Here is a 12241-nt window from a genome sequence, read left to right as displayed (position 1 = left end):
ATCATAGAAATTATACTGAACTCATGAAATCATAAAAACATAGAAAAATTAGGCTGTAACTGGAACAACAACAACAAAAAGTTGTTTTTAATACTTTCACAAAAAACTCTGCTGATCGCACAAAAAATAATAAAAAGTCAGCTCGAGAAAGCAGAACTGGGAGGGATTCGTAAAAACATGTTTTGCTTACAAATGAACTTCTTTATTTTTTTTTCTAGCAATGGCAGACACGTGAGACTGTGTGTAAGTGAAGTTATTATAAGTCAACATTACACCAAATCGTTTTGAAACAGCTGAATGTTTAGTTGCAATTAGGGACCCTCCACCTTTTCACAACATTCACTGTGCTTGACATTATGACATGCAGAAAATAAAACTGCTGCAGTATATGAAACGGTGTTGCAGCCTCACATTAGATTAAGGAAGTGGACCACAGCTTTCATTGCATTCTCCATTTTTTATCACATACAGTGCTGTGAAAAAGGATTCAGCCCCCTTCCCATTTTTATTTATTTTTGCAAATTTGTCACACGTATTTCAGATCATCAATCAAAATTTAATATTAGTCAAAGGCAACCAGGATAAATACAGCATGCAGTTTTTAATGTATTTATGAGAAAAAGGTTTTCCAAACTTACCTGGCATTATGTGAAAAAGTCATTTTTCTAAGCCTAATAATTAGTTGTGCCACTGGTTACTGCAGCAAGCACCACATTCAAGCATTAGTGATAACTGACAATGAGTCTTTCACATCTCTGTGGAGGAATTTTGGCCCACAGTATTTTTTTTACTTTAGCCACACTGGAGGCTTTACAAGCACAAATCGCCTGTTTAGAGGTTTGCTTGGTAGCTGCATAACCCAAGTGTGCTTGAACTTCAGGGCACGAACTGATGGCTGGACAGTTGTCCTTCAGGATTTTGTGTTAGAGATCAAAATTCATGGTTCAATCAATTACAGCAAGTCGTCTATGTCCTGATCCTGAAGCAGCAAAAAAGCCCCAGACCATCACACTAACACCACCATGTTTGACTCTTGCTTTGATCAGTCGATAGAATATTTTTCCAAGCTTTTGTTTCCTTTCTGGTCAGCAGTGATTTTTCTCCTTGGAACTATGGATGCCATTTCTGCCCAGTCTCTTTCTTACTGTTGAACCATGAACTCTGATTTTAACTGATTGAAGTGAAGCCAACACTTAGATTATGTTATGGGCTCTTTTGTGACCTCCTGTATGAGTCATCAATTAGTAGATTCGGATAGCAGTTTTCCCTCAATAAATAAAAATTGCCATTTTAAAACTGTATTTTCTATTTATTTGTTTGATGATCTGAACCCTGTGCTGAATATGTGAAAAGAGGAAAGAAATCGGGAAGGGGCAAATATTTTTTCACAGCACTGCATAGGAAACAAAAGAGTAAATATTGGTCGGCTGGCTAACACAGGAAGGAAACAGATTGTACTTTCTAACCGTTGCCTTCAGCATAAACATAGAAACAGCAAAACTCTGTGATTGGCCTATTTTAACACACAATTAAACAACTGTGCAAACTCTTGGGCCGCCTGATGTGATTAAAGTTAGTGAACCAAAACTTTTTCCCAGGACAAGAATGCAAAAACAAATGTAAACTCTTTCAAATGCATTCAGTTTCCAAGAAACGTGGACATTTTCACCACTAATTCAAATGACTGAAATCCTGCTTTTAAAAGAGATTAAACTATTTTTTTTATCAGTATACAAAAGTGACATATATGACAGATGTCTCTGGCAATTTCGGCAGGTGGAGTTCAGGGAAAGGCAGCGCACCACTGCTGTCTATGTGTGTCTTTACTGTGTATGCTTTAACCACTGCTCCCCCCTCCAGCACTGATTTGTGGATGATTCCCAGTCTGGCTTGTTCATAATACTCTGCTCCGAGCTCCCTGCCCAGGAAGATGTCTTGGACCTGTGCTGGAGACAGACTTAAATAATCTCTCCTTAAGTCCAGATTTGTGTCTATTTCTGTGTTGTACCTATTTGTGTCTAAGTCAGCATTGTTTTCTCTGTCTGGGTCTCCAGTCTTGGCTCTGTTCAAATCTGGATAGGGATAAAATGGCTTCTGTGGCAGGTTGACCACCGTCAGCCTCTCCAGGTGGTGCACGGCAAAATATCCCTCCGGATTAAAAGGAGGCATCCCACTGGATCCGCAATAGATCAGTGTGAGGTGCCTCACCTCTGAGTTGTTGAGCAGACGTGCTGCATTTGACGGTGACGTGAACCAAACGGTTAAGCGTCTCATCTGGAAAACAGGAGACAAGTGCGACTGCAGGCGGTGCAGTGTGGAGAGCTGGATGTCCTTGCATACGCAATCTGTAAGCGATGAGATGCTGCAGGGTTGTGGGTCCTGGCTGCAGGAGTAGTACAAAAAGCTGTTGCGGGTTACATAAGCCAGGTGCAAGTCTGATCGCTGCAGAGCCACCGAAACACACAGCAGCACACAGAGGAAAGGGGCAGGGGGGCTGAAAGCAGCCATCACTGCTGAAGAAGAGTCTCGAGCATCTTCATCAGTCCTGCATTTAAACACAACATTACATTATTATCAGCAAATCGCACTTATTGTTGCAGTCTTAGTAAATTCTGACCATGATTATCAAGGTGAACAATGAATGAACAATTAGAAAGAAAGGCTACTATTCTCTGAACAGACAGTCGGTCTGTTCAGTTTTTTTTTAATTAGTTTTTTATTGTTTTTTACAGTTCAATTCAATTCAATTTATGTAAATAGCCCTCTTCACAGGATAAAAACCACAAAAGAAAATCAAACATACAGCACAAATCTAATTAAAAGACAATCTAAATAAATGAGTCTTAAGCTGCTTTTTGAAAGAATAAATACAATCAAGGCAACGTAGTGATGGAGGGAGCCACCGCTCTAAAAGATCTATCACCTCCGGGCTTAAAACGTGTTCGTGGGACTACCAGCAGCCTTTGATTAGATGATCTCAGGCTGCGAGAAGGAGCGTGGGGTTCTAAAAGATCAGAAATGTAGGCAGGGGGATCACAATTCAAAGCTTTAAAAGTCAGTACCAAGATTTTAAAATGTATTCTAAAATGCACTGGAAGCCAGTGTAATGAACGTAACACTGGTGTAATGTGCTCTCTTTTTCGTGTCTTAGTTATTATATTTCTATGCACCATAATATAGAAGTTTAAGTATAAATGCTCAGTTTCCAGAGTGGATGATAACATTATGGGAATGATCATATAATAAAATAGTACAGCACTTAAGAAGAAACATCCATTTCAGTGGTAAAAGCTTTAGGGCTGACTGTAAGGCAGACAGGAGTGGGACCAAAATGCAGACTTGAGAAATCGAGAAATAAGCTAAAAGCAGCTTTGTTGCTAAACTCATGGGAACAAAACAACAAACAAAAAACTGAGAAGGCAGGAACGAGGAACTTACAAATTAGGCACTATGGAAGAAATACAAAATGCATGGGACACAACATGAGGAAGATTGCAACAAAGAACACAAGTTTAAATAGACAAGAGAAGAGGAAGGCAGAGGCGAGATGCCTGAAGAAAAAACACACAGCTGAACTAATTCTAGCCAATGAGACAAAGGGAAGCAAAACTGTACCAAGCACACACAAGACAATCAAAACTCAACCAGAAGGAACAGAAGGAACAGAAACACAGACAGGAAGGAAACCAAACACAGAGACAAGACAGACTTCACACAGGCAAGACTGGGCACAAAATGAAACATCACCTAATGAGGAATAAAGGACTACAACAGAACCCAAGTGCGTTTCATCTTGAGATTAGACGGATGGCCGGACATTTTCCAAGTCTTGAGGCAGCAAAACAGCCCCAAGTCATCACACTGCTTTGTTAATTTTAACAAAATGGGATGCACACCATCAAAAAGTTTGTGGATCCAAAAAACTTTTGCCTTGTCAGTCCGTAGAATATTTCACTCTTCGCACAGGGCCATGTAGGTTTAGATCTAATATCCCCCTAATTAAAAAAAAAAAAAAAAAACTTTAAAACTGCTTTTTATTTTACCTGTGTTATCTTTGTCTAATATTTAAATTTGTTTGATGATCTGAAACATTTAAATGTGACAAACATACAAGAAAAATTCAGGAAGGGGGCAAACACTTTTTCACACCACTGTAACTCACAACCCTGGGTCACAACATTGGGACCATGCCAGAAAACAAACAGATAAAGTTGTATTGACTGTGTGAGCTTGAAACAGGGAGACATCAGTCTGAACATATTTTATTAATGACTTTCAATGTTCTTATTTTTTTCTCTTTTTTGTTTGCAGTTTTAGTTCGTTTTTATAGTTTGATTTATTCAGTCACTGAAAATAACAAATAGCGAACTGAGTTTGTCATTACTAGAGTAATAGATCCTGAACAAGAATTTAAAATAAATAAATAAATAAATAAAGTAAAAACAGTACACACACGCACACACACACACACACAGGAAAGGTTTGAATTCAAAGCTTTCTAGCAGACACGGTTGACAGGCACGGATGTGATTGCACACAATGCCATTCCTAAATCGAATCAAGCACAAAGTCCTGATGCCAAACGCTAACCCTTTACAGTTTTTCCTGATTGCTTAAGCACATTTTTTGTAACTATTGGCTAATTTTGCAAAACTCTTCACACAAATAAGAAAACCTGTCACCCAATAATCAAAACATTGTAGTTCTCTTGCAAAAGCAAACACAGCTAGATTAACTCTTCACACCTTCGTAAAAATGGTGTTTCCGTATCAAACAGTACACACAAGCCATCATCTCCTAAGCACACAATGCGCCAACTGCACACTGATGGTATGAATACAAAACACATCTGGCCTTTGCTTTCTCTGTGCACAAGGTAGGCTATGTCAGTTTGAGCTCATACTTCTGTCATAGATCCATAAGCATAGAGGGATCCAAACTTCAAGTACATCAAAACAAACACAAGTGTTTATTTCCAAGTATAGGATTATTTGCAATCGCCATAATGACTATATGGGTTACTTGGTCTGCAGTGAACATGCTTCCTCTGCCCCCAGCATCTGGTCATCTAGCAATTCTGTAAAGTAACAATTTCAGTATTTTTACATCAATGGTATTGGTGTGTTTCTCATTGGCATACGGCAGTGCTACAAATCTTTGTGCGAAGTGACTGTACTAACCGATTCTCATTTCAAGATGTCCTTATGGTGCTTGCTACAGTGTAGCGGCTCGAGTTAGGCTGGACCCGTTGGCCAGCTACCCTCAGGGTCATTCCACGGTTGATTACATGGTCCACTATTGTAGCTCTGATGTCATCAGCAATTCTATTTCTTACTCTTCCTACCCTTCCTCTCCCCCCTCCTCATCTTCCTCTCCCCCCTCCTCGTCTTCCTCTTGCTCCTCCTTGTCCTTGTCGTCCTCTTCATCCTACTTCTTCACCTCCACGTCCTCTTCCTCGGCCTCCTCTACTTCTCACTCTTTCTGCTCCCTCCATTGTACTCCGCACACACAGCTTACCTGTATTATAGTGCTTAGGCTGATTGCAAAGTGAACTAATTATCTAAAAAAGTTTTCACATGTGAAAGTGTGCCAGACAGTTGGCAAATTAGTGTTAATGATAGCCATACATGTGTATACTTTTGCTAGGAGTGTGTTGGAAATTTGGTAATTGAGTGTTGTGCAGTGAATTGTGCCTACAGTTTTGCAAAGTGTGTGTTACAAAATTGCAAACTGAGTGCAAAGCAGTTTTTGTGCTTTTAGTTTTGCAAACTCAGTGAGTGGTTTTGCTATAAGTCTGAATAGTTTTAGAGATTGTGCTACAGGAATCACAGTTAGGGTTTAAGCATTCAGAAAAAACTGTAAGTAAAGGATATCAGTTGGCTGCCTGTTATCATGAAATCTTATATTAATAACGTGACAGCTGGGATACACTTCATTCTATCTAGCCCACATGAACTGGATAAGTGAAAGAAAATAGATGGATGGATACACTGATGAAAGAAGGGTAGTTATTAATTTTGCATGTTATTGTTGTAATAACTTTGTTTTTGTTTTTACTTGCCTTATTCGCCTGCGTCTTGTTTCATGCTGTGTAGTTTAGGTAAAAGACACCTCAGCCCTGTTGTTTACCTTAAATATTTCAATGCCATATAATGACCAAAATGATATGCCAAAAGCTGAACATCGGAGACATATTGATACAGAGATATAGATATGTAGTCATTATCAACTCGAGAAATATCTTGTAAATTTACACAAGAAACTCATAAAAAAACGTCATAAAAATGGTAACAGAAAACCTCAAAATAATCACAAAATCCAAAAATAAACAGAAGCATAGAAATCCGAGGACTATGACACACACGATGATATTGCACTGAAAGCTTTTGTTGTAAATATACAGTTGTGGTTACAAGTTTACAAACATGCTTGCCTGTTGGTACAATGTTCTTAGGTGGGCATAAGTGTCATAGTAATTTGGGGCTTTTAAAGCTTTATTAGAATAGTTTTTTTATCGAGGGAGGAGAAATCCAATGATATTTTTGATTTTCTCCAATCCACACAGGGTCAAAAGTATACATAAAGGCTCAAATATATGCATACATTCATTTAAGTCTCTTGATTCGTGTTGCTGATCTACAATGTATTGTAACAAGACAGCATCATGGCCTGTTCTCATTAGCGATTATAATTGACTACAGCTGGTGGTTTCTTGTTGTTAGCATAAAAAGGAGAAATTATTAGAGTAACTGTTGAATTGACCAGTTCCAACTTGTGTAAATCTACAATTACTGTATATTTCCAATTTGTGTGCCTTTTGTCACAATGATAACAGATGTTTGGAGGAGTAAAGGTGAGGCTTTCAAACCTAAGAACACTGTCCCAGCAGTCAAGCATGGTGGTGGTAGCATCATGCTCAGGGGCTATTTTGCTTCCAGCAGTACTGGTACATTGCACAAAGTGGATAGAACAAGAAGGAGGAGGGGGACTACTTCTAAATTCTTCAACTTCACCTCAAATCAGCAGCTAGATGGACATAATCGGGTCTTCCACTAGAAACACATCCAAATTAAATAAAGCAGGCTAATGTTAAGCTTCTAGGATTTCCTTCTCAGCCTTGAGCTCAACCCAATTGAAAATTAGTGGACTATGCTTTAAAGCTAGGCACATGCCAAGAAACCAACCAATTTAACTTAACTCCATCGCAATCTGCTGATTATGTAGAGTAGAGGGAAAGACCCAAGATGCAAATACTGTACACAGGTATGATTGAACAAAAATGAGTCATTTAATTAGGCTGTTGAAAATATCCATAAAATATCCATAAAGCAAAAAATAAAATCCAAAAGGTGAAAAGCAGGCTATTGCCAGAGGCACAATGAACACTGAGCATGGAAACAGGGAGGGCAATCGTGAAAGTGAATACAGCTGTGGAAAACAAGACACACCTGAACTAATCACAGAGGCCAAGAAAATGAGAGAAAAGTAAAATCTAATATAGTTGTGACTTAAACATAATCTATATTTTTTAAAAAGCTCTTTCAGTTCAGGTCCGCTTTCATAAATGACTAAATAAAATGGACTGAGGTCACTCTGTACGTTTAATGCATTAAATATTTACTTACCAACACATGAAGAGAGGCGATATGGACGATATCTACAGATGGTTTGAATTAGGACCCACACACGCACACACTCACACCCACTCATACACATGTGTGATGGGTGTGCTCTTTTTGAACCCCAGTTAAGGATATATTGCTTGGCACAGAAAGCCCACATTGAATTTCACATGGACAAACACACTTAGAAAATTACAGCTGTGCTTTGAGATTCCAGAGAAAACACTGTTTTGAAATCGTGGTTTCTATGACCGTCGGTAGATTTTCTGGTTTGGCAATACAATCAGTGCAGAAACATGACTTTCAGCCTCATTTTGAAGTCCGGATGAAGCTGACCGCTACATTCTTTCTTTGGGTTACATTAAACAAAAGACAATCTAACTTCAAATAGTCTTATAGTGTTGTTGTTGTTGTACTTACACTTATTCACCAATGGATGAGATTTACATAAAATCTCAGGGTTCATTGCCGTTTTGTATTTTTCTTTCTTTGTAACATAATATTTTTGGAGACTGCAGAATTGGATACATAAGAAAACTGTGTGACTTTACACACATACACTCAAAATGTGATAAAATGTGATTACAGCTGTGCAATGTGCACTTGGCGTACGTGCATTACTGTAGGTATCTGCAGACAGCCAACTGGGAAAGTTGCTGTTACCAACTGAAATACAGCCTCCACCTAATAAATACAACTTTGAATGTCTGTTTCTTGTCTTTCTGGTAAGCTAACCTTGAAAGCTGCTCCCTGTGGTTTTATATTTACCAGACAGAAATTAGGCTTCTTTTCTCTGCAAGAAAGCAAACATTTCCACCAAGTGCAATGGTTGTCATAAGAGCTGGGATATTGCATTAAATGTCTTAAAGGAACATAAAGCGAGAGAGAAATCCTATTTAATTTTGCATTTACAGAAGAAACTTGTTGGCTCTGTGCTTGCAAATTCTAGAAGTGGAGAGTAATGATTACCAGCTTTTAATAATTATTTATTTTGACATTCAAACAGACATTGGCCTTAAGGGTGAGTGTTTTCCTTTTGTTCAGACTAATTCTGCTTCAGGATTGGAGCAAAGTGGTGCCGACAGGTGGCCACGGCCAACACGGACTAAAGTCTGCCCACCCTACACAGGGTAAAGTGTGTCAAGATATACAGCGAGATTCTGGGCTGCTCCAGATGAAATATGACCAACAATGAAAGAATTAGACATGAGGTTCAAAGTTGGCCTTTCTAACAGTGTTGTTTTCAAAGATTACCTGGGAAAAAGTGTTAGAAATTTAAAATGACCATCTCACAATGTAACCAACCACTAAAAATGTCGAGGGGGGTAATCAACTTGATATGAAAAGTCCAAAGCAAACTCAAAAGGGAATGGAAAATAAATGCTTGGGTTTGAAATAAAAAGGTTTCCCCCAGCAGCTGTTATGACTGAGTCAAAGGGTATATAGCACGACAACAAACAGAGGAGGGATAGGATCCATGCTTGACAGAGCATGTATTAGCATGTTACAGTCTGCAGCCATCAAAACCAACAACATATAAAGAACAACTATTTACACAAATAAAAATCAAATGAACACAAAATCACCGACACCCATCCTATTCCCAAGGAAAACTAACAAAAACAAAATGTTGACCATTTCCTGTTCCAAAAGGAGAAGGAAAAACAAATACTTGTTCTGCTCATGTTTGTTAAAGCTGTGTCACGCAGAGTGGCTTATAAGGCTGCAAAAATCTCAATATATCATAAATCTATGAGTCCCAAATGCAGAAACGCTTAGGGAGGCAAAGGTGAACAGAAGACAAGTTGTTTATTGCCCGATGTAGAAAGTCCAGCAAAACACAAAGTCCAAAGGAGTCAGTGTAAAAAAACCAGAACAAATGAAAACCTAAAACTAGAGAAATAAACACAAAATACAAAATGAAATAAACAGGCAGGAAACCACACAGGAAACAGAAATAGATGATTTGACAGATGGGTAACAGAAGACTCGTGGAGTAAATCACAGGCGAGGAGATGAAGGAAGCAAAACTAAAAGCAAAATGCAAGGAGCACTGACTCTCAAAATAACACAGGAAGCGTTATAACTATAAGGGGAAGACACATAGACATGAATGAACTGCATACAAAGAACTAGACATAAGACGGTGAAACGCTAAGAGAAGAAGTGATCTGTATAACAACTGAGACAAAGGAGCAGAACTAAATACACTAGAGAATATAAATATAAAGATTAAACAAACCACGGATCACAAGGAATAAAATAAGCAGTCGAATGACCCAGAACCACAACACAGCCATCGTTACATTAGGATTTATAGCTAGTAACTGCCATTTTTCTACAGGAGCTTTTCATAATTGAAATTGTAAATATCTGATGAGTTGTAGCAACAGTTAAGAAAAGTTATAATCCTAGCAGTTTTTAAAAAAATCATTTGAGACAAAGTTACATAAAGAAAATTTGTTTCTGAGTCCACATGTTGTACTTCTCCACAGTAGTCACGTCTGAATGTGATGAATGATGAAAAGCTGGTCACTGAAACGTGGACGATGTCACCATCCTGGGTCTTTTGACCCCTTGTTTTGAGTTCATATATACATTGATGTTCATGGTTTATGTTTGAGTTTAAGTTTCTTAGGTTCTCTAAGTTCATTCCTTTATGCCTAGGTTGCCGTTACTATTCATGGTTTATTAGATTCCCCTTGTGTCTTCAGCCCCTGTGTTTAAGACTGTGACAGAAAATCTGGCTGACAGCAGTTTGCTGAGCTCATTTAGTGATAATACATTTAATCACACGTGCTTGGCATATCTTACTGAGGAATAGTCGGAGCTACCAAATAAATCATCAGAAGACACTACACAGTAGTTTACAAATTGAGCATTTAGTTAGACTTGGTATAGAAAAGTTTAAAGTGCTTGCCAAGTATGGCTTGTTTGGAATCATTGCCAGGAGAAAGCTTCTTTTCTCTTTGCAAAGTTGCATCTCATTAAATTGGAGGACTTAGGAAACAGTGTCCTTTTGACAAGATAGTGATGTTTGGTCATAATGCACAGCACTATGTTCAGTGAAAAACAAACAGAGCACATCAGCGCTATCACCATCAACTCTTTTGTATAGCAAAGTATTCCGGGGTCAAAGGTGAATCCATCTGTAGCAAAGCTAAAGCTTGGCTGAAACTGGGTGATGCAACAAGTCAGTGATCCCACGCACAGCAGAATGGCTTAAAAAGAAAAGGATCACGGTGTTGTACTTGGTGTTTCCCAAGACACAGAGGTTTGTGTAAACCTTTCTTTTCACGTGACTATATTTGGGATGGAACACTGTCTTCCTTTCTCTTCCCCATATTTGAAAAACATGAATCGCTGTCCAGCAAGAGTCTGTTAATGCAGTGATTCACTGATAAAATTCAAACATCAGGCTGTATTCTTTGGGTCGGAGTTTAATTTTAATTTCTGTCCTGTTTAACAGCCTAAGTTTAATCTCTGTGAAATCCGTGTTTGTTCAGCAGTCTCAGAAGAAAGACTTTCAGGGGTTCGCAGTAAAGTGTGAAGAGACACAAAACAGTGAATTAAAGGCACTCTCGATTGATAATCCAGCATCATGAGCATATTTGTTTCACCAAAAAGATTTGTGAGAATATTTCTGTTACATAACGCACACTACCAGGAATGCATAAGCTATGTAATGTAATATGAGAATGCACATAGGGCTCGGCTTTCTGATCCTTACATAGCGTTAACAACAGGACCCAAAAATACACATTTGACAGCTGTTAGTGTACACTAAATCCTCTTCAGCGTTAGTAAGCATAGAGAAAGTTTTTCATGGTTTTCTGCTGTGTAACTTACCCCAAAATGCTGCTGAGGACCAGATATGCGAATGCGTCAGAGTGAGGCTGGAATTGGGAGGGAAAGTCAAACATCCAGCTGACGTCAAGATGTGGGAAGTATCCCACTTAGGAAGCTGTAACTCACATCTGGAAGAGACTGAGTTCAGCCTTAAGTGCAATACAATAAAGTTCTGTCTGCTCTGAATATAAGTGACCCATGAAGAATCCTATTGTTTACTTTTTTATATATACTTTTTTGTCATCACTGCATTAAAGTTTCTGGATTTAAAACATATTTCGTTAATAAGCTATATAATGTGACGGCTCCATAAATGGCTTTTTATTTATTTTTGTCTGCCAGTAAATATAACACATAATGGCTGTGAGGAGGGTTTTCTTTGGCTTGACACATGGGGGAAAACGGGTGATTTCCCGTTAAAGACATGGAAGGGATCCAAAGTTTGCTGCTTTCAAGTGCTATCGGAAATCCCAGAATTGGACTTGATCTCGATGGAACAACCTAAAATTTAATGTCTTGAAGTTCAAGAGAGAAAAGCTACACTCAAGTTATTTTCAGTGAATTTCTTCATTTTTTTAAGTTATTTTATACTTCTGATTTTTGAAAAATGTCTTTAGAAGAAAAATGCTTTTTTTTTTTTTTGTCTGCCACTAAGAATTGCATCTTGACTGATGATGGTGATGATCTGTAAACAGACAGCATTTGGAAAAGCATACTGATTTGCTAGCTTTTTCTCTACTTAATTTAAGTTTGCAGCATCTTTACATTGT

At 38.3% G+C, this 12241-nt stretch overlaps 1 protein-coding gene across 1 annotated transcript; it reads right to left on the bottom strand.

Annotated features, from left to right (window-relative positions):
* Positions 1-279: 279 nt before the first annotated feature.
* LOC309720977 (uncharacterized protein) lies at positions 280-11524 on the bottom strand. The gene is made up of 2 exons (XM_082558264.1): positions 11472-11524; positions 280-2545 (listed from the first exon to the last, which is right to left on the bottom strand). Exon 2 carries the CDS (start codon positions 2506-2508, stop codon positions 1726-1728), a length of 783 nt encoding a protein of 260 aa, XP_082414390.1. The 5' UTR covers positions 2509-2545; positions 11472-11524; the 3' UTR covers positions 280-1725.
* Positions 11525-12241: the final 717 nt, after the last annotated feature.

The sequence above is a fragment of the Aulonocara stuartgranti genome (assembly GCF_965226115.1).
Source record: "Aulonocara stuartgranti genome assembly, chromosome: 13".
Classification (NCBI taxonomy): Eukaryota; Metazoa; Chordata; class Actinopteri; order Cichliformes; family Cichlidae; genus Aulonocara; species Aulonocara stuartgranti.
Note: the sequence above shows the minus strand (reverse complement) of the source record. Positions and strands in the feature narration are given on the sequence as shown.